At 37.3% G+C, this 26,782-nt stretch overlaps 2 protein-coding genes, 1 long non-coding RNA gene and 2 pseudogenes across 5 annotated transcripts; 4 read left to right on the top strand and 1 right to left on the bottom strand.

Moving 5' to 3' along the window:
* Positions 1 to 1,273: 1,273 nt before the first annotated feature.
* LOC147521643 (uncharacterized) lies at positions 1,274 to 5,162 on the top strand. Of its 2 annotated transcripts, XR_015205399.1 has the most exons (4): positions 1,274 to 1,459; positions 2,836 to 4,075; positions 4,376 to 4,515; positions 4,614 to 5,162. It is a non-coding gene; the product is annotated as an uncharacterized LOC147521643 (long non-coding RNA). The 2 variants fall into 2 exon arrangements; XR_015205403.1 differs by lacking the exon at positions 2,836 to 4,075.
* Positions 5,163 to 5,658: 496 nt separating this feature from the next.
* On the top strand, positions 5,659 to 8,532 carry LOC147521642 (protein CHAPERONE-LIKE PROTEIN OF POR1, chloroplastic-like). Its single transcript, XM_086578355.1, has 5 exons — positions 5,659 to 5,817; positions 5,898 to 5,995; positions 7,063 to 7,445; positions 8,086 to 8,162; positions 8,268 to 8,532. Exons 1-5 carry the CDS (start codon positions 5,750 to 5,752, stop codon positions 8,416 to 8,418), a joined length of 777 nt encoding a protein of 258 aa, XP_086434481.1. The 5' UTR covers positions 5,659 to 5,749; the 3' UTR covers positions 8,419 to 8,532.
* Positions 8,533 to 10,854: 2,322 nt separating this feature from the next.
* Positions 10,855 to 11,541, bottom strand: LOC147521641 (tetraspanin-8 pseudogene; annotated as a pseudogene).
* A 4,045-nt stretch (positions 11,542 to 15,586) lies between these two features.
* Positions 15,587 to 17,891, top strand: LOC147521640 (heparanase-like protein 3; annotated as a pseudogene). Its single transcript, XR_015194328.1, has 7 exons — positions 15,587 to 15,717; positions 15,838 to 15,986; positions 16,399 to 16,629; positions 16,716 to 16,905; positions 16,979 to 17,104; positions 17,188 to 17,287; positions 17,373 to 17,891. The product of XR_015194328.1 is annotated as a heparanase-like protein 3 (transcript).
* A 3,110-nt stretch (positions 17,892 to 21,001) lies between these two features.
* LOC147521639 (mediator of RNA polymerase II transcription subunit 18-like) lies at positions 21,002 to 26,489 on the top strand. The gene is made up of 6 exons (XM_086578280.1): positions 21,002 to 21,088; positions 21,218 to 21,281; positions 21,417 to 21,516; positions 25,320 to 25,377; positions 25,466 to 25,822; positions 26,226 to 26,489. Exons 2-6 carry the CDS (start codon positions 21,234 to 21,236, stop codon positions 26,326 to 26,328), a joined length of 666 nt encoding a protein of 221 aa, XP_086434406.1. The 5' UTR covers positions 21,002 to 21,088; positions 21,218 to 21,233; the 3' UTR covers positions 26,329 to 26,489.
* Positions 26,490 to 26,782: the final 293 nt, after the last annotated feature.

The raw sequence follows: 26,782 nt of genomic DNA, 5'->3' as shown, positions 1-26,782 counted from the left end.
TCCTGAATTATTATTAAGGGTACTTGTGTAAATTTCATATCAAATCTAGGGTCATTTATGTAAATTGGTCGTCGGGTTTATGTTTCAAACGTCATTTATCGATGAAACTTAACTCCGACTCATAAGTCACGTTAGGTAAGCGACCATAGGCGAAAATTTGACCAAAAACGGCGGTTAGCGGTTTTCTGCGTGCGAAGCTGGCACGAGTTAACAGCTTACACGCATGATTGGGTCATCATTATAGCATGCGGTGAGATAGAATATGGAAAATCAAATTTAGCGGGATGAGCCGGAAAAATAATTACGACGAGACGTCAAATTCGTTAGTGGTTAGGAGTCTAAGTAGGGCGTTAAGTCTAATTAGGATATATTGGGCTTGGGCCTAAATATATCGGCCCAAATAGAACCCACGAAATCGCAAAACTGAAAAATCAAAAAAATCGACCAAACTGAAAATCGCGAAACCCACTTCTTCTTCCCCAAATTCGCATCTCTCAAACCCTAAGAGAGAGAAACTTAATTCTCCCCAATTTCAGTAATCCAAACCTATACTTCCTCACCCCAATCTTAGTAAAACAAAATCGCGACCAACCGAATCGCCAAACAAAAATCGCGACCTTCTTCCCCCCATTTTCGCACCTCTCAAAACCCTAGGAGAGAAATTCGAGATTCATCAAATTCCATCACTCCAAACCAACAATTCTTCACACTCGAACCTTAGAAACCTTAAACCCAAATGTGAGGGATTCAAATCACTTGGAATCGCGCGTCGTACCAAGGTAAAAACGAGTTTAATTTCTTCCTAAATAGATATTTAAACTAAATTTAGATGGATTAGGGGTATGGATGGAATATAATTGAAATGGGATGTTTGTAATGTCGATGGTAGGCATTGGTGGTGGAGATAGAATGGAGTGATTTTGATGGAGCGTAAAATCTAGGAGCGATTACATTTAATCGATTCGGTAAGAATCTTCGCTATTCACTCGATTTTGAGCGATTCATGCGGTTTATAATTGTTTAAGAGTAGATTAAGTAATGAACGATTGATAAGGAAGACAACAAAGATAAATATTGCGAGAATTTAATGTGAATGGAATAGTGGAATTTGTTGTTGTTGTGAGTCGAAAAAATCTTAATTGTTATTGGAATAGCGATATAATTGGCGTTGTCGTGTGGAGCTGCGATGGCTCGAAATAGCCCGTAGACCGCCGTCGAGTAACGAAGTGCGAAAAATGGCACAGCTAGCTTAATGCGGTAGTTAGATAAAAATTTACCCGAAACCAAATTCGTAGTGTCGAGATTCTTCTCGACTTACGTTATATAAGAATTCTCGTTCGTTCGATAACTTCTAATGGTCGACGTATATATATATGATGTGTAGGAGTAAATACGAGGGGATTCGGTTAAGCGGGCTCGATTCGGTTAAGTGGGCTTGAGGAGAACGGAGCTTGCTAAGGTAGGAACCTACATACCAATATATAATCTGCTTATTTTCATGCATGATTTGAGTTGGTTGAAATGTTAAGAAATAGTTTGCGTATCAACCATGCATGTATATATGATATTCATGTTTTTGCATTGTAGTTTTCCTCGATATGAATTAAGTATATGGATAGCTTTAGCGTGAAATGGGTTTTCTCAGAAATCGGAGTAGCGAGGGATTGTTTTCGGTTAAAAGTGAAAAACTGGTTTTGGGGAAAGGTTAAGCGTCTCTTGTCTCGACAGAGACGAGAGAGATGGATTTTGTAATGCGGGTAAGGATTACCCGGTTGTTTGTAACTAGGTGCGAGGTTCGATTGGTCCCGATGGTGGTGTGTTATTTACGATGATTAGCCGTTTGGGAATCATCGGTTGTTATTTACTATGGCCGCCCGTTTGGGAGTCATAGGTTGTTACGCTTTCGATTTCGGGAAATCCGTGAACTCACACCTATATAATCAACGATTTTTAAAAGAAAAACTAGATATGTAACTAGAGTATTTGAAAATAATCGGTAATACTAGTATATATATATATATATAGATATTACTATGTTTATCACGAGGAGATTTAGAAAAGGAACCGTGAATTCCTATAAAGAAGGAACCGCATTGTCGCATTTCGAGAGGCGGTTAATTCTAGGATTCCAACCTGTGGTGTACACCTTTTCGAGGTGGTGGGCCACCTTTAAAGGGATGCATCACCGGATGTAGTCCGAGAATTCCTTTTCTACTTTTCTAGATAACCATGCTTATGCGTGTCCGTCACCGTATGGTGATTAGCTTGAGTGGGGTTACATGCTACCTCGATGAGGTTTAGGCCGGTGAGTGAGAGTTTAGTCCACTCACGGATGTGTGTCGATCCCTGGCGGTCTGCGGTCGAACGGTTGGTTGACCGTAAGTTAGGGTGACAGCCCGTATGGGGTCGTCAGTAGTCACAGGGCCCACCTGAGCCCTAAAAGCTTTGGGGGTTTTGTGTGTACGAACACAACAACGGCATTTCATCTCCCTGCCGGTAAAATCAGGAAAACAACGGTGCATGGTTCACACTGGGAAGTACTAAACCGAGATTGCCTCATGGATGGGTCGAAAAGTACCAGTCGTACCCTCACCATTCTAATAGGATGCAGCGGCCACAATAGTTGTATGATGATTGTGAAAGCTATATTTTGAATATTAAAGAAGCATGCCGATATGATTTATGCCAGTTAGTGACGTATGTATATAGTCACGATAGTTTGATTCGTATTATAAAAACCTGCATGTTTCAAATGATTTCTATAAGTAGAATATTTATTGGCTATGTGCGTTTCTACTGGGCATAGTTGTTTGCTCATCCTACTTAACATTTCAGACGAGCCAGTTGCGGAGGAGGGTTTCCCTAACCCTAATGATGACGGTTATGGTGATTTGGGAGGATTCCCTTATGCTTGACGAGAGACAGAGTCAAGTTTATATTTTGGGCAGTATAGAGATAATCTAGGTTATTCTTTTGCTGTATATAATGAGCATAGCTCTTTTCTTTGGATGTATAGAGATAGTTCCTTCTTTTGTTGTATATATATAGAGCTCCGCTCATTTTGATGTAAAATTTGATGTATTTAAGTAGCAGTTACACTTACATAGTTGGTGGATGGGATGTGATGTTGTTTAGAAGGTTGGGTTGTATATATATGGTTGTTGGAAGGGTATTATGAAGTGCCCAGGGTTATGACAGGTTTATGACAGGTTATGACAGGTTTTTGGGTTTACTGAACGTCGATCAAACAAAGGAAACTCTGCCGAAATTTCGGTAGAATCGGGATAGGTGTCTGCCTCGAGATTCATTCCACGTCCTCGGGAGGTGTGTGTGGTCTCGGGGCGTGACACTACCCTACCAGAAAATGCTCAAGATAAAAACTACATAGCTCATAGGGCTTTACTAACTCTAACAAATGAGTATGTTGATCAGCTTAACGATATAGTCATTCAAATGTTCCCAATTGAGGATAGAATATTCTATTCGCTCGACTCGGTTGAGAATGACCCTAGGCATCTATATCGCCAGAATTTTAAACTCCATATCTACAGGTGGTTTAGCCCCACACAAACTGACACTAAAACTGGGAGCTCCAATTCTACTTCTCATAAATCTCTACCCAGTTAATGGGCTCTGTAATGGTACTTCTCTGTCGGGGATTTCGAAGAAATGTTATCTATGCTGAAATTCTAAGTGGAAGTCATGCTGGCAAACCAGCTTTTCTATCATCGAATTCCAATGAAACCGTCAGTAGATCTCAAACTTCCGTTCGACTTCACAAGAAAACAGTTCCCCATACGTTTGGGATTCGCCTTAACGGTGCACAAATCTCAAGGACAAACACTGCCTCATGTGGGAACCTATTTACCAGATCATGTGTTCGAGCACGGTCAACTCTATGTTGCATTGTCACGAGGAGTGTCCAGGAGCACAACCAAATTGTTGGTCAAAAAAGGAGTCTTAAGTGGTTTCGAGGGTACATTTACAAGAAATGTTATCTACAAAGACGTTCTCCGATCATGTAATGTGCAATTGTATTCCGGCGCACTCTCCATGAGTCCGATCTCACCTCACTGTAAGTTCTGTACTTACTTTGGTCATCTTATTTCTCTAATAAAAGTAAATTATTCTGAAGATAACCCTTATTTAATATCATGTGTTCTTTTCACAAATGTAATAGTATCGAGTGCTATATTATGTCGAAAGTTCCTGTCATGAGAATTAAAAATATTCTTTTTAATAAAGTAGTTTTAGAAGCAATGTGTAAATGACTTAAGCAAAGGATTTTTCGTTCTTGGTTGTCAAGATACAGATGTTGTTCTCCAACAACCTGTTAGATACCTTTTTGTTTCTCTGTGCATGTCTATGGTTGCAGATTGTTAAAGTCGTCTACCACCAGCTGAAGTTTGGGCTTCAAAATGATCATATAAGCACAAATGGCCAGGGAAAAGGGACGGCATATTTTCTGGATGATTCATGGTTTTCTAAGGACGATTTTTGCACCATCTTTGCAATGTAAGAGTGGTAAATATGATGTTCTATTCAAGTATTTGCTTCATATGTAATCTTTTTTCCAACGTTTACTAAAAGTTCTATGAATGCGTCTATAACAGGTACACAAATGGCGCCATTCAGGCAGGAGCCTACTACTGCATACCTAAAGAGTTATATATATATAGGATATTAAAAAGTATACAGAACCTACCTCCTATTACTTTTGGTTGTTTTTTTTGCAACTTCTATTTGTATGTTGACCAAGACTTCTGTATATAGTGTTCGATCTACATAATATTCTAATCTGCTAAAAAAAAATATACATAACCCACCGCCTACTTTTGGCTTTAGTTTTTTACAACTTCTAATTATATGTCGAACGAGACTTCTGTACAAGATATTTTACACAATGTTCTTTAAAAAATAAGGATACGAGTATATGCACAATCTTTATGTGCGACTGAAGGTCCAATTCACGCTCATCGAGCATGCCCAGATGGCTAGTGTCTGTAATGTATAATGATTCATCTTGTTCGTTATGGTATTGTAATTCTGTCAAATTGTCTGAAGTGGTTTAAATCTGTTACTCGATCTGTTGGAGCTATGTAAAGTCATTGGTTCTATTATTCCCTTGACTATATATTCTTTTGAATAAACTGGCAATGGTTTTAGTATTGTAATTGAAAATTGCGAAAAGAAGCTCTCTTTGATGTTATCTTATTGCTAACTTGTAATTCCATGCACCCTTCCATCAAAATACAATATACAAAGCAAATGAGAATAATATCTATCTGTCCTTCCATGGATACCTGAAAGTCTTACCTAAACTCTAAAGTGCATTTTTCCTTGGAGAACTTCCATTCTTCCAATCCATGAAAACATGTGCTTACTTGTTTTTCTTTCAATATGTAAATCAGTGTCATTTGATGTATAGAAAATTGAGACCCCGGCCCCCTGCTTATGTCTAAATTCTAATTGACTACTTGTCAATTTGTCATTCTATGTCTTTAAATGTAAAACGTAATAAAAAAAGGAAGAACGATATGTAAGTATGTAACAGCTCATATACTGTCCGTGTGCGCGTAATTTGGTTATTATACTTTAAAAGAGTCCAGCAGCGGCCCAACTTGAACTTATATTTATGGGCTTTACGTCCACAAAGAAAACCCAGTAATAAAATTCTCAAGTCTCATTCTCATATCCTTTCTTCTCTGCGTTGGTTTTGATGAAACTAGGGAGGAGCTAGGGTAATAAAATGGCAACGACAACACCTTCAACTCTTTTCCTCACAAACCCATTTTTCGCTCCACTCGGGAAACAACTGTAAGAAGTTTAAATTTTATTATTATTATTATTATTTTGTTGTAGAGCTAATTGTTTTGTTGTATTAATGACTTGTGTAGAGATTTGAAGAATAGGATAAAGTTTAATAATGTGGCTTTCAGAAGAACGGCTCCTCTTCGTTGCGCAATGGATATTGCGTCTCCTTCGCCTTTTGAGAGTAAGTAATGTTGTAATTCTAGCTATCATTTTAAGTAGTGATTCATGTGCTTTGGGGTCACTGTTGCACTTTCATTTAGCCGAGACGAAACACCAGCCCCTTGATTTGGTGAGGTCGATGAAGAAATTATTTCTTGCCTCAGTGTAGGAAAGTTACATGCCCATGGAATGTGTTACTGCACTTGAAAGACAAGTTGAATTTCTAGATGATTAAGTATTTGTGCGCATGGGAAACAAACTAAACAGAGGAAATATAAGATGAGCAGTTGGATAATTTTCATGATGGAATTGGATTTCAAACACAGCCTACTTTGAGTAACTCTGTAGTGTTTGACAAATCTTGGTGATTACTATAATCTCGTCTACTGAATAGAAGAAGATTCATAGAGTGACTTAATATACACTAAATAGGTTAGGGAGTAAGCTCGAAATGAGAATTTTAAGTACTTATTACTTATGAATCATCAAACTCTTACTCACACTGGAGTTGGCTGGATGAGAAAAGCTCACTATTCCCCTACTCCTCTTCCTTGTTCCTGGCCTGTTACATTAAATTATTGCCTTGCCTCCTCTTTTTTGTAACTGATGCTGGAAATGTTGGTAATTTCTTACTCAATATTCTTTTTTTGCACTACCATCGTAATGACACAATTTAGAAGGACTATTTATTCTTCTTTTTTCCTGTGGTAGGAAGTATTCATAATGCAAACCCAAGTTTTGATGGCTAACCGCACTATTGCTGCTTTGGCACCCAGACTCTAGAATATTTCAATTTTATATCCCATAACTATTCATTTGACAGTGTGTCCTGTATAAACTCATCAATCATCATGCCATGCAGACAGCACACTTTCTTTCCCAGAACCACTTTAACGTTAGTTATCACGCAGATGGCTTTACTGTACTATGTATAGTAATATCATTTTTAGCAATTGTCCTTTATCTTCCTTACTGTTTGTGAAGGCTTGAAGTTGCTTTGTTTCCAGCTATGCTACTCACACACACAAACACATAGTTTTAATATTCTCCTAGATCTATGCCTTTTATCTTTCTGGGTCTTCTCTGCAGGGAACCTTCCAAAATTTCAACGGACGAAAGTGTGGGATCCATATAAGCGTCTTGGGATAAGCAAAGATGCTTCTGAAGATGAAATCTGGAGTTCACGCAATTTTCTTTTGCAACAATATGCGGGACATGAAAGAAGTGAAGAGTCTATTGAAGGTGCTTTTGAGAAAATTTTAATGAACAGCTACAAAGAACGGAAGAAAACAAAGTTCAACTTGAAAACTAGGTTGAAAAAGAGAGTAGAGGAGTCCCCATCTTGGGTGAAAACCTTACTTGATTTTGTAGAACTTCCACCACCTGTAATAATCATGAGAAGGTTATTTCTCTTTGCATTCATGGGAGGCTGGAGTATCATGAATTCTGCTGATGGTGGGCCTGCATTTCAGGTTTGTTGATTTTTTTTTTTTTATATTCTCGAGTGTTTGAGTTGAATTATAGACAAATGAACATAAATTGCACACCCGCAGTAGTTTAGCTCTGAATTGAATGTTCTTAAAAAACGTTTATCCAAGATGTACTTGAAAAAGTGGTTTTTTCTAATTATCGTTGCATTCAACTGATTTCCATCCTATTATGTTCGAAATTACTATTACTATGTTCCACACAAGGGCATCTATTATCATCGAACTTAAGTGCCAAACTCCAAAAGTACCCTGTCTAGAAAATCATCTAGTCTCGAGTACATCGTTTGCACGTTGTACAGTTAAATGGAAACAGATTGGACAGATTGTTTACTTTATCTTCCTGGCTTTCTTATTGCAAACGGTTGGTACTGATAAAATATTTCAAATTGAAATAAATACAGGGCTCGTGCTTTTGTTTTTCCTGTTGAGCCGTTGCCTCACATGTAATGGTACATAGATCTCTCATTGTTCTAGGAGATATTACTATTAATTATACCTTCGTTAACAACCTGTCCTGGCTTTTCATTTTAAGCACTGAAGAGCCTTGGTTGAAATTGAGACATTTTTGCTTGTGTTTGTCACTAACTAGGCTTCTGTATAAATTGCTGGGTTACTTGTGCAGGTGGCAATCTCGTTGGGAGCGTGTATTTACTTCCTAAATGACAAGACCAAGAGTCTAGCTAGAGCATCCATTCTTGGGTATGTCTTTATTAGAAGATCAATCAAGTAGTGAACTACCAAAATAATTACGAAACTATTTGGAAAACTTATAATTATGTGTTTTATGTATCAACTTGATGACAGATTTGGAGCACTAGTCGTTGGCTGGATATGCGGTTCATTCCTAGTTCCAATGGTTCCATCGGTACTGTTGCAACCAACTTGGACACTTGAGCTCCTTACGTCGCTGGTAGCCTACGTGTTCTTATTTCTTTCGTGTACCTTCCTCAAGTGATTGGATTCACTTTTATGTATGTGGGTTTATACACAAACAAGAATCATTGGTCATATTTTCTTAGAAGTAAAAGAATTTCTTCAAATGAAAAAAAAAAAAGAAGTATTCTTGTCACTGTATTCACTAAACAAGCATCATATAGACATTAAACAGAAACTTAACAGTAAAAATTACCATCGTTTATTTTTTCTTGTCTTCAAAGTTGAGAACTAGATAAATTTTGTTTGTCATCTTTTCTCTCATTGGGGATTTAGAGATATTGCTTTTTTGTTTCTTCGTAGTATACTGAAACCAGGTACTTGTAACTGCTGTATGTTGGTAGTAAAAACTATAGTTTTCTTCTTTTTTCCTTGCTGGATAAATATACTGTAATTTCTTTCACCAGGAAATCCAAAATCAGTGTCAGTTTCATTTTTTTCGGTTCTAATGTATGGAGGTGTTGTAGGGAAAAGCTTTTATTATATTAGCCGATAACTGCCAGAGTTAGTAATGTGTGTCAAATTTTCAATACTTGTTACTTCATTTCAGATCTGTTATTGACTTGGTGCTGAGCCACCATATTATCCGTTTATTATCTTTGTTTTATATGATTGGCAACAACAAGATATAATCACAGTTTTCGGGTTGAGAGGGGTTAAGAATTCAAGATGTCAGAAAGTGATAATGTTGTGTTTGTAGGTCGAAGTTAGGAACAAGTACTGGTTGGATTAGTATATGGTGACTTGGATTGGATTTTCTTGGATTCATCGGTAATGAGTAGAAACTTGGGCAAGCTGCACTCCTCATCCTGATGGATTAGTACTGGTGGGAATGTAGGATGAGGATCCTGAAATCAATTTAGAGCAATCCAAAAATCATGCAATCCTCTTATAATGGTTTAGGTATGTAGGGTTCTTGATGCTGGCTTTGAATGACTCCATAAATTCAGAAATAGATGCGTATGTCTGCAATTTAGGTTTTTTGAGTTGGATTGGGCTGAGTCTTAAGTAGCAGTGCGAGTTTTGGAGACTTCTCTGGGAGTTGAGAAGGATTCCTATGGAATTAATTTGGATTGTGTGAGTTGAGCATATTGAGGCCTACGTAGGTAATTTTTTGTTTGTATTTAGGTTGTTGAGAACTTGAATACAACATTTTTTTATTCTCAAGAGTGCAAACACCATGGTCGATATTTGAAGTATTTTGTTTCTCAATAGATGATCTGATGCAAATTTGGACCTGCGGTTGTGCCCAAATTGTAGTAACAATAGTTTTTGACCTGTGGCATGTCGTAGCTTTTTCAAAGTTAGCTGGACCAATCTTATGACATAGAACCCAAGCTCTCAGTTGTAAACTTGGGTCAAGGCATATCTGGGACCAGGTGTATCGCCCTATATGGGTTGTGGCTAGGGCTGTTAATGGGTTTAGATAACCTGATAACCGACCCGAACTAAACCGATAAAAAATGGTTTTGGTAATTTCGTTTGTTTTTTACCAAAACTGAACTAATAAGATATTGATTGGTTTTGGGTTTTCCCTCCACTGAACCGATATGAACCCGAACCGATAAAATGACATTTTAGTAATATTTATGATTAATTTTGTATAGGTTTTGTTAATTATGTGGCTAAAATTAATCGTAAGATTTAATTGATTTTATAGTTTTCGGTTCAGGTGGATTCGCGTTCAGTTTGCAATATATCTTATTGGTCAGGTTCAGTTTCGAATGAAATATTATATTATCGGTTCAGTTTTGGGTACCAAGTTTGGTTTCGGATTTTCTATAACCCGACCCAAACCGATCCATTGACGGCCCTAGTTGTGGCGGCATCCTCAGTCCAGTGATTCCTAGATATTTACTTATTATACAATGGAAACCGTCCAGAGATTTGGTATAGCGCAGGCAAGTTAGGGCTTAGGGGGCACTGCAAGGCTAAGAGTTTGAAGCCTAGGGGTCACATCACAGCCGAAGTTGACACTAATTAAATACAACAAGAAGGCGAGTAGAGCTGAGAACCTAACATACATATGATTTGATAATAGTAACTTTGTATGTACAGTTTGGGCTCAGGTTGCCAGAACCCCATGTCAGGCAGGTAGATTCTCAGACTACACTAGAACATGATTAATAACCAATTTTGTTCAAGTTAGATGTTTCATTCAGTAGTGCATGTGTATCTAGGTGTTCTATTCGACATAGAGTCACTGTATACTTGGTTGTCATTCATGTTATTATGTATGTGATTATTATGTAACATCTTAGTTGTTTCTCAATGTAAGCTGGATCAAATTATCGACTTCTGTATAATAAGAAATCTCCAACTGAGCTAAACATGATTGTTTTCATCAAAATAAGTTTCTGCAACTCCTAAAAGATAATCTAAAACACTAAATTATCAACAAATTCTGTGACATCAAAAAACAGAACAAATGAGAGCATCATACGCCCCAATTGCCTGCTCAGGGATAACCTCTGTATCTCTTGTATCGCTCATCCCGATTTCCCTTGTAGGCGCACGAACCAATGCAATGAACTATAGAAAGGAATATTAGGACACAGAAATTGATAGCAGCAAGCTTCTTCGAGTCGTTCTTAACGTTGTCAAGAATTCCAGCTTTGCATGATTTGCAGTCATAGCACAATGTCTCCTGGTGGTTGCTCCATGTCAAGCAGTCGAGATCCGGAGCTGCTGGACCTGATTTCGGGACTTCCCAAAAGGTTGCATTCTTGAATGTGAATCCACAATAGGTAGGAGGCTTGCAGCAGCCAGACTGAAAAACAGAAACATGTCAACAATATCATCACAGTAATTGAACGAGGAATCATATAATGTTCGATAATGGTGTATACAACATCATTCTATAATGCGAACTAGAGGTCTAAAACAGGTCGAGTCAATTTCACATTTCTCTCAATATTAAAAATTCAAATAAAATAAACTTTTACATTTATCAGTGACCAACTACATAGTGACGATACAAAACATTCTTAATAACAAGCAAGAGGCTAAATTTAGGGATGGATGTAATGTATTAGAAATTTACAAAGTATACAAGAAAAGAGTAGGCAAATTAATATACCTCAATTGGCGACAAGTCCTTCATGTTAAACTCACTAGCTTTCCCAGCATTGTCACCAAGACGCATGCAAAGCTTTGATGCAATCAAACAACTCCTGAACTTACCCCAATGTTTGCCATTCACCACATGATTCTGCAATCAATTTGAGTAATCACCAAGCCTATACTCCTTAAACCCTCTTCCAGAAATAGCTTTCCCAGCTCCATGATTAGTCACAATAAACGCGAATATCATAAAACAAAATAGTCCTAATATCAACAATGACAGAATAAATAGATAAATCCATAGAAGCATGGAAGCCCGACAACAAGCACCTAAAAATCCCAGTAATGACAACGCCAACAAAACTAGTCCAATTATTAAGAGAGTGTCTTGCAAGAATTTTTCACACTCGGTGTGTCCATGTACACGTAAATAAATCGAAGAACCAATAAGCGTGATCGAAAGAATGAGAGTTAAACCATTTAGGATCCCTATCAAACTATTGCTTAGAGGGTTAGGCGGTATTGACTCTTAGTATCTTGCTAAGGGTAATCCATCTTGGTGTACTTGTAATACTTCTTTTGATGGCAATGAAATTGCATTTTATCAATCAAAAGAAAAACAACAAACTGTGGTAGAGGGCATGGGGTGTTATTTTCAGTTTCTGAATTCTTATTCTTTCGCCATGCAGGATATCAACAACAATATTTTGTTGAATGCCGTCAAAGGTCAGTGTTTCTTCAACAATATATAGTCTGAAATAACTCTGTTACTCAAATTTCTTGGACATTTAAGCGGATAAACTTCTCTCTTGTGCTCAAATTCTCTACAGCTTTTTCACCATTGAAGCTAAGGTTGGGAGGTACCTGTTAGGAATATACAACTTAATTGTACTTACTCTTTACCAATTACCAAACTATACAAATCTTTTATCTTGTAAGTGTCTTGTACTTCTTAATTAAATCCGAGCCTAGTGTAGATACACTATGTCCTTAAGACAGATTTTCCCCCTCACGGTGCTTGAAGGTTGATGGGAAACTATCTCCCAAGATAGAACGGATTTCCTTCTATAGAAAGCTAGCACTTCAATTCTATAGACTCAGCGAACACAACATAGTATTTGACTAAGAACAGAGGGAGAAGAGAAAGATCAGAACTCTGTGTGATCTGGTGTCTTTCTTCTCTCCAAATTCATCCACTATTAATTTATAGGTGAGTGGTGCTTTTTCGAAACAACACAGTGACTCTTGGGAAAAAGTAAGCAACTCTTTTGAAAAGTCACATGTTTCGAAGGACACACCATTTTAGGCATATAGCATCAAGTTTTTGAACCGGTTACCTATTTTTCGAAGGTTGCACCTTTTCGGCATGATGACTATTTTCAAACCGAAGCACATTTCGAAAGGTCGCACCTTTTCGCATAATGCAATTTTTCAAACAAATGCATCATTTTGAAAAGGTTTTCTCACATTACGCATCTTTTTTCAAGAAAAAAACCCATTTCATCTTAAGTTGGGTAACTTGGGAGACAAACTACTCATTCATATTTAAATGGATTTGAGCAAATCATTTTTCTAACAATCCCCCACATGAATGAAAATTTGGCTTCTTCTATCATAAACATCGGATTTACGTTCTTTTACAAATGAAAAGATACCGCGTCGTCAAGTAGCATGGGAGGCCTTGAAACTTGCCTTAGTGAAAGACGATCGGATTTAATTGGACGATCGGTGACTTCAATTAATGTCCTTGAACTCGTCACCGCTTGTATAAACCCTAGACAATCATCTTTACGCCAGCATCAGCCTCGAATCTTGTTGGTTCTCATGTTTGTGTTCATTTTGGCCTTGAACACTTCTTGGTTTCGGATAGTGCTTTTGAGACATTTGTCTTTAAAATTCTCATAGAAGCGCCCCACTTCGCACTAACATAGGTGATTTCTATAAAGAATATCCCCGCAATACTCCACTTGGATAACATAACTTTCCAAGATATAGTAAATTATTAAAAGCTTGACTTATCCCCGGTTCTCATGGCAGATATGCACTTTGCTTTATATAGGAATGGGTTAGAGTATAATATTACTCCCCGGTGCTAATCGAGTCACAAACATAATTCAGGTTGGCCCATTGAACCTAGATCTTGGGATCTTGATCCAACTAGGTTGGTTTTTCCATTATGATGACTCTTGGTTGATTATCTCAAAAAGCTTTAAGCCCGTTCCCCTTTGATAATCTTTCTATTTGCTCTCTTGTTAAACCTTTTGTAAGCGGATCCGCAATGTTATCTTTTGACCTTACATAGTCGATTGAGATAACTCCATTTGAGAGCAATTGTCTAATCCAGATTATGTCTACGGCGATATGTCGAGACTTCCGCTATACATGCTACTCAGTACTCTACCAATAGCAGATTGGCGGTCACAACATACACACACTGCCGCACAGGTTTAGCCCAATTTGGAATATCCTCTAAGAAATTTGAAACCCACTCGCTTCTCCAAAACCTTGTCCAATGCTATGAATTCTGATTCCATAGTGGACCTTGTATGCACGTTTGCTTTGAGGATTTTCAAGAAATTTATGCATCTCTCCTAGAGTAAAACACCACATTTGATGTCTTTTGAGTAATGCTTCAACAAATTTCCAATTTTGAATTAATTAATTCAAGGAGATTCATAATTCCCCACATTTTTCCAATTTCTCATGATAAAGTCAATAAATTGGAAAACCATTTAGATATATGTTTTTCAAGTGAGGCTTCTTCATAAAGAATGTCACATATCATTCATATAGTGTCGAAAACACTTCTAAGACCTCAATTTTGCTTACAAGTATGCTTATAAAACAATATCTTAAGCAATCTTCTTTATTGACACTCTTTGGCGCAATAGTAAAACACATATATCTTACAAATAATACAATATATATATATATATATATATATATATTTTTTTTTTATTTATTTTTTATTTTTTTTTATTTTTTTTTTATCTTCCAAAGCGAGTCCTTTCACCGGTTGGCTTCTTGGTTCAAGCCTCTCATAGAGCCTGTACATTTTGCGAGTTTCAATCCAATAGCCTCGGATACATACTTAGAGATTAACGCATTATGAGTTGAACCAAGATCCACCATTGCTAGTAGACACCAGTAGTTGTTGAGTTCCACTTCCTACGAACATAAGGTCATCATCGGGGACCAAAATGTTCATACCATTCAACGAACTAGTAGGTCTAACAAATGAAATAGGAACAACATGAATAGGAGAACCTCGGTGGTGTTGTCATTTCTATTCTAAAATAGAAACACACCTTCAAGTATTTCCTTTAAACCAAAAAAAAAAAAAGAAAAAAAATAAACAAATTACGTTCGGTAAAAGAAGAAGAAAAAGAAATCATCTTAAGTTGTTAGGAATATACAACTTAATTGTACTTACTCTTTACCAATTACCAAACTATACAAACCTTTTTGTCTTGTAAGTGTCTTGTACTTCTTAATTAAATCCGAGGCCTAGTGTAGATACACTATGTCCCTTAAGACATATTTTCCCCTCACGGTGCTTGAAGGTTGATGGGAAACTATCTCCCAAGATAGAACGGATTTCCTTCTATAGAAAGCTAGCACTTCAATTCTATAGACTTCAAATAACACAACATAGTATTTGACTAAGAACGGAGGGAGAGAAAAGAGATCGAACTTCGTGTGATCCGGTGTATTCTTCTCTCCAAATTCATCCACTATTTATAGGTGAGTGGTGCCTTTTCAAAACAACATAGTGACTCTTGGGAAAAAGTAAGCAACTCTTTGAAAAGTCACATGTTTCGAAAAGGACACACCATTTCGGCATATAAGCATCAAGTTTGAACCGTTGCCTATTTCGAAAGGTTGCACCTTTTCGGCATGATGCGGTTTCAAACCGGTTACACATTTCGAAAAGGTCGCACCTTTCGCATAATCCATGTTTCAAACAAATGCATCATTTTGAAAAGGTTTTTCTCACATTACGTCTTGTTTTGAGAAAAACCCATTTCATCTTAAGTGGGGTAACTTGGGAGACAAACTACTCATTCATATTTAAATGGATTTGAGCAAATCATTTTTCTAACAGTACCTTGCAAGATAAGGTGATATATGACGTTGGGGATTCTAATCATCCACGTACCCAATTTATTAAAAATGATTCGCAATTGTTCAGCTTCAGTCAAGGATGCCTCCCTATGCCTAGATGGGATGAGCTAAACAGATTCTTCAAACAAGCAGGGTAACAAGTTTTCTGTAAAATGTCTCACTTCTCTGGATGTAGTGTGTCACTTTGTACTACTATCTGATATATAACACATTCTACATAATGCATTTAACTAAATCGTTAATTGTGGTTCAGGGCTGTGATCATTTTTGAATTAAATGCACTGAACGGAAGAACCATTGCTTCTGATGGGTCTGCAGTAGGAGCTTGGAATTCCTCAAATGCTGCGTCTCTTATTCGTTATAGCGTCAACAAAGGCTATAATATCTACGCTTGGGAGCTTGGTATGAACTTCTCTCGTTGTTGCATAAAGCTGTAGAGGGAACTTAAAACCAGCTAAAACTGACACACAAGGACCAATACCTACGTACTTAGTTATTCTATTTGAAGATTCTTGCCAGTTTGAAAATTACAGCATGTTTAGGACAGCTTTTATAAATATTTTCACAGTTCTAGGTAAAAAAATTCTGTAATGAGATTGTACCTTGCATATCATAACATTGCTTAGTGATACTTTCTGGTTCTTGTCCAGCTCTCCAATGTTCTTGAAGGCTAACCACTTGAACATTTATATACTTTGATTTAGATGTAGTGATGATTCTATTTTCTCAATGTATATATGTCAGCGGGAGTCTACTCTTTACGATGAGAAATTTAGTTTCTTACTCTTTTTGGAACCCCTTTTTCGCTTGTTAGGAAATGAATTGAGTGGTAATGGAGTTGGGACAAGGGTTGCAGCAGCGCAGTACGCCTCTGATGTGATCGAGCTCCACTCAGTTGTGCAAGATGTATACAGGGGCTTCAAATCTAAACCTCAAATAATAGCACCAGGTGGGTTCTTTGACGGGAAATGGTACAAAGAACTCGTAGACAAAACATCAGGTTCGCTGGATATAGTCACTCACCACATATACAATCTTGGTCCTGGTATGTTTATTTTACAAAAGTTTATTTTGGTGCGTTGAACTCTCGTATAGTTGGAGTCATTGATCATTTTATTTGTTGATGAGCAGGTGTAGATTCACACCTGGTTGAAAAGATTCTTAATCCAAGCTATCTAGATGGTGAGATGAACACATTCAGCAACCTCAAGAATATTCTTGATAGGTCTGCAACCTCTGCTACTGCATGGGTTGGTGAAGCTGGAGGAGCTTATAACAGTGGCCATAATCATGTAACGAATGCATTTGTGTTTAGTTTTTGGTAAGCACACGGAATTATTTGGAAATCGTGTACTTTCTATTTTCAAGGGTTGATTCTCTGAATGTCATTCTAGGTACTTGGATCAGCTTGGTATGGCATCCAAGTATGGTACGAAAACATACTGCCGGCAAACACTAATTGGCGGGAATTATGGCTTACTGGATACTACAACTTTTGTACCAAACCCCGATTACTACAGGTTCTTGTTGCACTGTACCGTCTGTTCTCATATATATACACAGTTATAAATCCCATTCACTGAACTTTTTTTATTGTCTGCAGTGCTCTTCTCTGGAACCAACTTATGGGAAGAAATGTCTTGTCAACAAATTTCACAGGGACAACGAAAATCCGTGCTTATGGGCACTGTGCCAAAGAATCAGTAAGTTGAACATAACGTACTTGGTGCACTTCCATTGTTGAAGGTTTGCTTTCTGATTGATTAATCTAATTTGAAAATCTTATAGGAAGGAATTGTTGTGCTACTGATCAATCTTGATGGCAACACAACGGTTAACGTACACCTTACAACTGAAACCACTGCCTCGAAGAGAACATGGACTTTGAATCACGAACACAAATCTCCAAGAACAAGATTTGCTCGAATACCTAGAGGATCAAGACAAACTGTAGGCACACAAAGCACAAGGGGAAGAGTACCACCTTACAGCAAAGGACGGAGACTTACACAGCCAGACGATGCTGCTGAATGGCAGGATACTGGCTGTAAATTCATCTGAGAATATCCCTCTCTTAGAACCAATAAGTGTAAACCTTGTGGAGCCAATAAGAGTTGCTCCATTTTCAATAGTGTTTGCTCATATTCCTAGCATTCGAGTCCCTGCCACTACACCAAAACAGGAAATTTGTAACGCCACGAAAAATTCAGTTAGAAACGCTTTTTTCGCGTTGCAGGGTTAGTAACGTTTTTGTGGGTTAAGTACTTTTTACGTTAATTCCAAGAATTGTATGAAATAATTTATGACGCTTTTTAAACCGTAAGGTATAATTAGAAACCGTTGGTATTACGAAATTTAAAACGAAAACATATCACGCTCTCTCCTTTAAAAACATAAAAACTTAATAAAAAAAAGAAAGAAAGAAAACCCAAAGTCCCAAGAGGGTTTTAGAATTGCAAACCAGGTGTGTCCAAAGTCTCACTTCATTTTCTAGGTCGAAAAGAAGAAAACTTGTTGCTCGTGGGGGTTTCATTGTTTTAGAAAAAGTTATAATGAATTTAGGTGGGGTTACCGGATAATCAATTTTTTCACTTCAAATTAAAAAAGGCGTGGGTTTTCCACTTTTATAATGAGTCCTGTTACTGCCAGACCCCATATTGTGTTGGGGGGTGTATCCTGTTACTGCCAGACCCCGTCGTCGATGAAATTTCTCGCTTGCTCATTCAAAGCCTGCAATTGGGTGGGACTGCGATTCCAGACGATGCACGGAACGAGTTCATGGAGGCATACCATTTGACTCGGTGCAAGTTCATTGGCGGACGATATCGTGAAGGAGCATATGATTTAGGTATGTTGAGTTTGGTTAGTTTAGGGTTTAGTGGTTAGCATAGGATTTAGGTATGTTGAGTTTGGTTAGTTTACCTCCTTTTATCTTGTGTTGGGACGAGTGTTGGAAATGGAAATGGTGAACATGAGGAAGCAAGTGGAGAGGTTAGTTTTGCAGGAATAAAGCACACACACATGTTGACTTTGAAACTGGAAAGCTTTAAGGATTGTGCTAGTGTATAGCAGTTATTAGAGTAAAACAAACTCGCGATTTGTAGTCGCTATGTTGTTTGTAGAGTTTTTGAAGCTTGAGGATTTGGACTGCTACGTTAGAGTACATTGAATGAGGAATTAGTGCACATGGACTTGTAGTTGATAGGTATTTACTACAGTTCACGAAGCTTGAGTAACTTAATTCTTTGCTCTAGGGTACACTCTATTTGGACTATTCCTTTAGGTGATTAATGTCCGCTAGATATATGAAGACAATGATGTTTCGCAAATTTAAAATCCATGATAACTTTTCCTTTATGAGTTTCATGATTGTGAGATCAAGCCGGGTTTGGAGTCGGATTTAGAAAGCCATTCTTATGAATACCAAAATCTTTTTGTTGTGTTTAGATACTTGTCTTATAGGGTCATTAATAGAAGCTTGTTTGCTCTTCTTGACCGCTGACGTAATCAATCTTTGGACTGGAGACCTTAATAGAATAGATATTACGCTTAATGATTGCAAAAGGTCTATTGCATGGTTAATTATATTTGGCTTTATCCTAAACATTTGTAATACGTTGTTGCTTACAATGTTCATCCTTATAAGACTTGTAGTGTTCCTCTTGGTGCGGGGTTACAATGTTGAAGAAGTTGAAGTTAAGAAAGTGAGGAAACGGGTTCGGACTTGAGTGCCCTCTCTTTAGGCAAGAAAGCGATGGTCCTGTTATATATCCGCTTATTTGCTGAAAGTTATGTCCACTTACCGGAGAGATTGCAGACTTTTAAGTCCGGAGAACTGTAGTGTCATTTGTTGGGATGTCAAAGTATTTGAGCATGTGTAACAAACATGTTAACCCCCGAAATTTCGTTCCTCGAAACATGTTACTACAGTTCCCGGCTTCAAAGAACTTATCCGCTCACATTTTAGATTTTGATAACATAGATTTTAAAACTTTATTAGTACTTTCGGAGGGTGTCTGGTTATTATTTAGGTGGTCAGGATTGATTACACAAACAAACACTGTTCTTTTGCCTGACCTGATTGATTACACTTTTATTTTTTTGTTTGTGTTCTGTGCAAAATGTTGTGTTGTGTATTATTGCCTCTATGAGTCTATGGATTCATCATAGCACGAAAGTAAATGGCATTGCTTCATTTGAATTTATTGCTTAGCCCACGACAATATCCTACTTCATTGCGTTTGCTAGAAAAGTGGCCAGACTATAACCCCATGGTTTTCACAAAAGGTCTACCATTATCCAATCAATAACAATTTACACACAAATCTAATGTAGAACGCAATCTAATGCAGAACACAAAACATCTGTTTTTTTGCCTCTTGAACGGTGTGGCCATGCCGTTCAAGAGTCAAAAAAACAGACAAAACCATTTTTAACCCAGTTCAAATCCAAAACGGTGTGGCCACACCGTTTGGGACTAAGGCCAAACGGTGTGGCCATGCCGTTCAAGAGTCAAAAAAACAGACAAAACCATTTTTAACCCGGTTCAAATCCAAAGCGGTGTGGCCACACCGCTTTGGGACTAAGCGCCAAAACGGTGTGGCCATGCCGCCCTGACTAAGGCCAAACGGTGTGACCACACCGCTCAAGAGTAAAAAAAGGACAAACCCATTTTAACCAAGTTCAAATCCAAAACGGTGTGGCCACACCGTTTGAGACTAAGGCCAAACGGTGTGGCCATGCCGTTTGGGACTAAGGCCAAACAGTGTGACCACACCGTTCAAGAGTAAAAAAAAATAGACAAAACCATTTTTAACCCAGTTCAAATCCGAAACGGTGTGGCTATGCCGTTTGGGACTAAGGCCAAACGGTGTGGCCACACCGTTTGGTGTGCAATAAAAACGATCTACCCAGGTCGTTTAAGCCTTGAATTTTGTTTTTCAGTCCAGTTTCAGTCCAATCACTGTACAAATCAATAATTACTACATGCATAATTACTACATGTATAATTACTACATGCATAATTATATTTAATTTAGATTTACCTTATTCTTAATATTTTCTTCTTGAATGGGGTCATGATGCATTACATTTTCTTCTTCATCTTCATGTTCTAAAATGGGGTTGGGTTCTTCCATTAGTGTTTAGTGTTATTGTTAGGGTTTAAGGGTTTAAGCTTTTTGATGGTGAAAAGAGAAGATAATAGAAGAAATAAAGGGTTGAAAATGTTACAACAAGTCAAATTCACTTTAGTCTGGGAGGTGCCTAACACAAAACAACTTTTGGGACCAATGACACATTTGTAATAAGTGTTTTAGTTTTTGGGGTATGCCCAACACAATATGGGTCCGGCAGTAACAAACACCTATATAATTAAGGATATAAAAGTGTAATCGAAGGATACAAGAATGAGGAGGTGGACTACTTAAAAAGTGTTAATACACGAAAATCTTAATTACACTTTTATATCCTTCGATTTTGGTCTAATTTTCGGCAAGTGCGAGGTAAAATTAAATTAAATTTATACTCACTAGCAAAATATTTACTCTCCATTAATTACTGAAATGTGTTTTAACAAAATTTACCCAATTGTTTCTACTGTATCATTTATTTTAAAATATTCTTTTTTGTAGAGTGCGAACTAGAACAATGGAGAGCCGCATGGAGTGTGCTGTTGAAGGAATTATAGAGACACAGGTATAATTTTAAGTTTACTCCAACCATATCATATTTATTCTTGTTAAATTTTATTACCGAACAAAATTAGTTTTACTGGTTTGACGCTGAACTAGTTCTTGTTGATGACCGTCTTGATTTAAGTGATTCTTGCAGCATGTAGAAGCCCTTGAGATTCTTCTTCAAGGCCTTTGTGGAGTTCCTAAGGAACGGTTTAGGATTCACGAGTTATGCTTAAAAAGTGGACCGAATCTTGGTAAGTATCAACTTTCTTTCTTTGTTTAATAACTACGAGTTCAGTTACATCTCAAGCCAAGGGGTCATGTGTGTAAACATCATCAATGAATCAATAATAAACTATTTAAGCTACTGAAAAGGAGTGATTTCATCTAGTGGATCTTGGAGTAATGTGTCAAGTGTCAACTCATTCTTGCAGCTCTGGAAAATTGAGTTCATCCTCCAGTCTTATGAAGTTGTCTCCAACATATTCTTGGTTATCGCATATCAGTCCATCTAAATCACCAAACATGAAATATGAAGGTTCTTAGCCTGTTTATTACTGTACAAAATGTGAGGGTTCAGTTTGTTGTTCATTGCAATCCCATTGTAGAAAGTGAAACCTGCAATAAACTGACCTAAAGAATTTCTAAATATTCTTCCAGGATTTTCCTTGCAGGCAGTATCCTTATTTAACACGCACCTTCCTCAAAGGGACTTACATATGACAAAGATATGCTCTTTAAGTTAGGGTGGGGGAGGTTTCTAGAAATGTTTGTAATTCTCATACTTGATGGTTTTGCACTTTTGGGTGGAGGTTATGGTCAAATATCTCTATGCTTCCATCTGAACCAAAAACATAGGACCAAGGTGTGGACAGTATAGAAGGTCTGTTCTCTGTTACTAGTAAAACCACTGTCCATACAGTCCCTTTCTGGATAAGTGCAAAAGGACAATACCATAATAGGTATCCAATGGCTTCAGTATTACCGTCGCTTGTCGGACATAAAGGACTTTCAATGACCGAGAGCGATGCTAGGAGGTTGTTTGTAGGGTACTGGAATATAAGATGTATAAAGGTGCATGGAATCACTAGGTTTAGATTTATCCTAGTAGATTCAGATATTATTAGGAATTGATTTGATTTGATTCGAGTGGTACAAATCAAGGGTTTTGTTTATATGTTGAGTCACTGTAATATCTGTATGCACCCATTGAGGTTAATGTTTAGTTTTTTAATAGTATGTTTGTATATCCAGATACATAATACACTTGACCCTTTGGGTTTATATAAAGATTACAATGATGAACTGGAAACTTATAATATGGAAACTGATTTAATCAAATTGACTATGTATTTAGGGCCTGCTTGATAACAGTATTTTCCCGCTGGCAAATTTTATTTTCCCATTTGAAAGGGCATTTGCCACTGCTTGGTACCATTTTAGGACTCGGCAAACTCTTTTGTCATTTGCCGGCAAACTCATCATGTTTTCCCACTTGATTTGATGCGGGAAAAATAAATCCAAGTTGAGGGTGGATATATTTTGCCAGAAACTTCATCCATAATTTGGCAAATCATTTGCTATACTAGTTCTCTCTTCCGCTCTCTCTCTCTCTCTCAAAACTCCATTCATCATATCCAAAACCAATGTTCTTCTTTCCTCCAAAACCCACACTTCCAGACCATTATCCACCAAACTAAACATACCCTTGAAACAACCATTTCCAATTTCACTTCTACTTCATTTACTCAAACACAAGAAGAAACTCCTTTGGGCTAATCTTTCTTTTAACCATACCCAATCCTTGCCTATTCATTGTTTCGACCTCGCATTAGCTACTGAAGATATTGAAGAGCGTCTTGCTGGTGTACCCGTTTATGCTCTTAGTAATTCTAATGAAGAGTTTGTGTTGATTTATGGTGTTTCAATTGGGAAATCATTGGGCTTGCTTTATTTTAATAAACAAGATGTTGATTCCCTTTTGAAGCAAATGAAGTCTATGGTTTTCCAACTTAAGAACGATGGGGTTCAAACCTAATTCTTCTCAAATCAAGAATGCAATCAAGGTGATTGGTTTTCTAGCCTTAATTGATGAGAATTTATGTTTTTTCAGTGAAAACAATTGTATTGAAGGTATCATATTAGCTGGGGATATTCGAATAATTTATTTGAATGATGAGTTCTAGAGTTGTTTGATAAAAGCATCGAGTCACAAAGTTACAAAATTAGAATGTATTTGGGCATTTGTTTCTCATTTGCCAGTTGATGCAATTGTGCAAACAAGCAACGACAAAACAAAATAAATTTTCCCACTAGATATTTGTTTGGCAAATTTTTAAGTGGGAAATTATTTTCCCATTATTTATTTGCCTAACAAGTGGGAAAATTTATCAAGCAGGCCCTTAGAGAAAGCTCTTTTTGAGATAGCACCAACAACGATGGACTCCTCTTCATAATGTACAACAACAAAAAAGCTCCTCTTTGTGAGGTTGCATTATCAACGGAGTATATCAAACCATAAGGAGGCTTGCATATCCAGAATCAGCACTAAACCCACCAAACAAAAAACGACGACAAAAAAAATTCATAAAAAATCATAACCTGGTTTGAGTGTTCCATTTAGCATGATAGGTTTAGCAATGTCTTAATTGGAGGATGAGTCGTCACCGTGACTAAAATGGTGATGGTGATGGGATTGAGGATAATTACTTTTGATTCAAACATAATCATGGGATTGAGGATGCATGGAAATCAACATTATTGCTACTAAAAGTTAAACCAAACAAAATATGAATACTAAACCCATGATTCTAAACCTAAGCTCTTGATACCAATATCAATTTGGATAAAGGAATAATTCATTGACAATTGGATGACTTATTGAATAACTTCAATTAGTTTAAATTTTAGTTGCACGGAGCAGGAGCGAGTGCGGGTTCGGGTGTGGGAGCGGGAGCGGATGCGGGGAAGTGGGTGTTTTAAAAAAGACATAGGAGAAGGAGCGCCTAAGGAGCGTCTGTCTAATGTGTAAAAAATATATTTAAATAAAAATGGTTACCATAGAATATATTGTTGAAAACATGACAAATATGAAACGGAGTTCATTGTTGATGCGAGTTCTACATCCTTTTCCTAGGAAGATTTCCATTTGTATTTTTACAACTTTTGTAGTAAAAATAGTGAACATATTATTAGGTTTGTTATAAATAAATCGGGGAAATCCATTATATTGCTATAAAATGTCACACACATCAATTTTTATTCATTAACTTAATACATAAAATGAAAAGGGTTAATTTAAAATAAATGAATATTTAATACCAAGTTATATTATATAGATATAGAACCAATTTTGTTAGGAGCGAGATCCCAACTGGTAAGGAGTGAGATCCCAACTAGTTAGGAGCGAGGTTCCAAGGAGGATCCTAGTGGGGAGCGCAGAATCGAGGTTCCGGAGCGGGTGTGGCACCTTGTATATGAGGATCATGTAACTAACTTTAAATAGATATCACAAAGACTCAACATTGAAACTAAATACTTTTTTGCCAATCATATCAAATCAATTCCTAATAATATCTGATTGAGCTTACTGTAGGAGTCTTATCCTGAATCTACTAAGATAACACTCGACCTAGTGATTCCATGCACCTTTATACATCTTATATTCCAATATAAGGTGACTGTCAATGATTTAGCGAACACTAGGAGGTTGGTTGTGAGTGGTTTGTTATGTCTACACACCGAAAGAATGACTATTTTGAAGGGTTAAGGTTTGGCTGTGTCTCTAGTTATATCCATTTATGTTTACATGCCGCAGAAACAAGCATTTCCTTTGCAATGTTCATTTTTGGAGCATCTGGTGATTGTTATGAATGGCTTTATGACTAGATTTTGTATCTCTTTTTCACTCACTGTAAGGCTAATATCTTTAAATGTACTTCATCTCTTTGTGTTATACTAGCTCTAAACGCGGTAATGAGTTTTTCTATATGTTTTATGCCTATTTTATACTAATGTTAAAATAGTCGTGTTTAAGACAAAGGTAATTTCTTTCCAGGCTCCGTATCGTCAGAAGTTCGACTTTTGTGTGACCTTGAACAATCTGTACCGACTTGGTAAGGCGTCATTTGTTGTTGGAATATTACTGTAGCATCTGATCAAAGCATGTGAATTAGGTAAGAATTCATATTATGTAATGTGTAGGACTGTTCGACATGTTGGGGGTGCCATGAGAGGTGCTGGTGCTGAGCAACTTTCTGTTGTGGTGAGAGCCATGGTAGAAAGCAAAGCAAGCAAGAACGTGCTTCGCTTCTTCTATTCACTTGGTTACAAATTAGATCACGAGCTTCTCAAGGTGGGATTTTCTTTCCATTTCCAAAAGAGTGCCCAGCTCAAGGTTTCTGTGACATCAGTTCATAAAATGCCAAAGCTCCATGCTGTTGAGGAGGCCATTCCAGTGACACCTGGTATACAATTGGTTGAAGTGACCGCTCCTGCAGCTGCTGATAACTACAATGAAGTCGCTGCAGCTGTTTCATCCTTCTGCGAATATCTTGCACCGTAAGAATCTCGTGTCCCTTAAAATGAGTAATTACTAAGCAATTTGCCATATTTAATTGCTAGCAGTCCCATATGTGCTTGCATAATGTGTTTTGCACATATAAATTTTCAACATAACACGAGGATGCTTGTCGAAAATGCTTAATCATGAGAAATCTAATTATAGTCACAGTTAGAGCTAGCTAACACTGTTGGTTAGAACACCCTGCTTGGTCACATTTGGTCTTAGAACGAAGAATGTTTCATCAGTTGGATGGTCATTGCATTGTTTACGTCTTTAAAGAGCAAGATTAAAATAGAATAGAGATTGAATTTATCTATTTTTGGAATACAAAATATAGATTCCTCTTCTTTAATACTAACATTTTTTTTGGTACTGGACCGATTTTTATGTGTATTGTAGGCTTCTGCACTTGTCCAAACCGGGTGTTTCTGCTGGGGTTGTTCCCACTGCTGCTGCCGCTGCTGCATCACTCATATCAGATCGTGGTGGTAAGAACTTGTAGCACCGTTTTGTGTCCTGCTAAAGGTGAGGTGGTTCGCAAAATGTTGAATGATCCTTTCAAAGTTCACTCCGAAATGTGCCATGGATGTATTATAATGTTGAAATGCTATTGGAAACTTGAGAAAAACAATATATCCCTTGCAACTCGGGTTTTATTGGGCACTCCAGTATTCCCATTTCTTTCTAGCAGAGTCAGTTAGAACTTCGGCTAGAATAAAATAGTTTTGGACTAAACAGAGTAGATGTTTCCACCACTAAAAAACTAAGAAAAAGGATGTAAATTTAGTGAAAACTTTGCCAGGGTGTTTGGAGGTGGAACACTTCAAAATCACCCCTATTCTACTTCAAAATCACCCTATTCCAGTTGCGCAAGCACAACTTGGTGTAATATTTCTTGTCTCGTTGTTTTGGTATGTTTTACATAATATTCTATTTGCATTTGAGCTTTAAAAAAG

This window comes from Coptis chinensis, chromosome 1 (assembly GCF_015680905.1).
Source record: "Coptis chinensis isolate HL-2020 chromosome 1, ASM1568090v1, whole genome shotgun sequence".
In the NCBI taxonomy this organism is placed as follows: domain Eukaryota; kingdom Viridiplantae; phylum Streptophyta; class Magnoliopsida; order Ranunculales; family Ranunculaceae; genus Coptis; species Coptis chinensis.
Note: the sequence above shows the minus strand (reverse complement) of the source record. Positions and strands in the feature narration are given on the sequence as shown.

What these genes read in the sequence shown, in the direction of transcription:
- LOC147521639 (XM_086578280.1), top strand. Translation starts at nt 21,234, where the DNA reads ATGGAGAGCCGCATGGAGTGTGCTGTTGAAGGAATTATAGAGACACAG. An exon ending in AAAAAGTGGACCGAATCTTG is followed by an intron (nt 21,517 to 25,319) that starts GTAAGTATCAAC and finishes ATTTCTTTCCAG; the next exon opens with GCTCCGTATCGTCAGAAGTT. An exon ending in TTCTGCGAATATCTTGCACC is followed by an intron (nt 25,823 to 26,225) that starts GTAAGAATCTCG and finishes TGTGTATTGTAG; the next exon opens with GCTTCTGCACTTGTCCAAAC.
- LOC147521642 (XM_086578355.1), top strand. Translation starts at nt 5,750, where the DNA reads ATGGCAACGACAACACCTTCAACTCTTTTCCTCACAAACCCATTTTTC. An exon ending in GCTCCACTCGGGAAACAACT is followed by an intron (nt 5,818 to 5,897) that starts GTAAGAAGTTTA and finishes TGACTTGTGTAG; the next exon opens with AGATTTGAAGAATAGGATAA. An exon ending in GTCTCCTTCGCCTTTTGAGA is followed by an intron (nt 5,996 to 7,062) that starts GTAAGTAATGTT and finishes TCTTCTCTGCAG; the next exon opens with GGAACCTTCCAAAATTTCAA.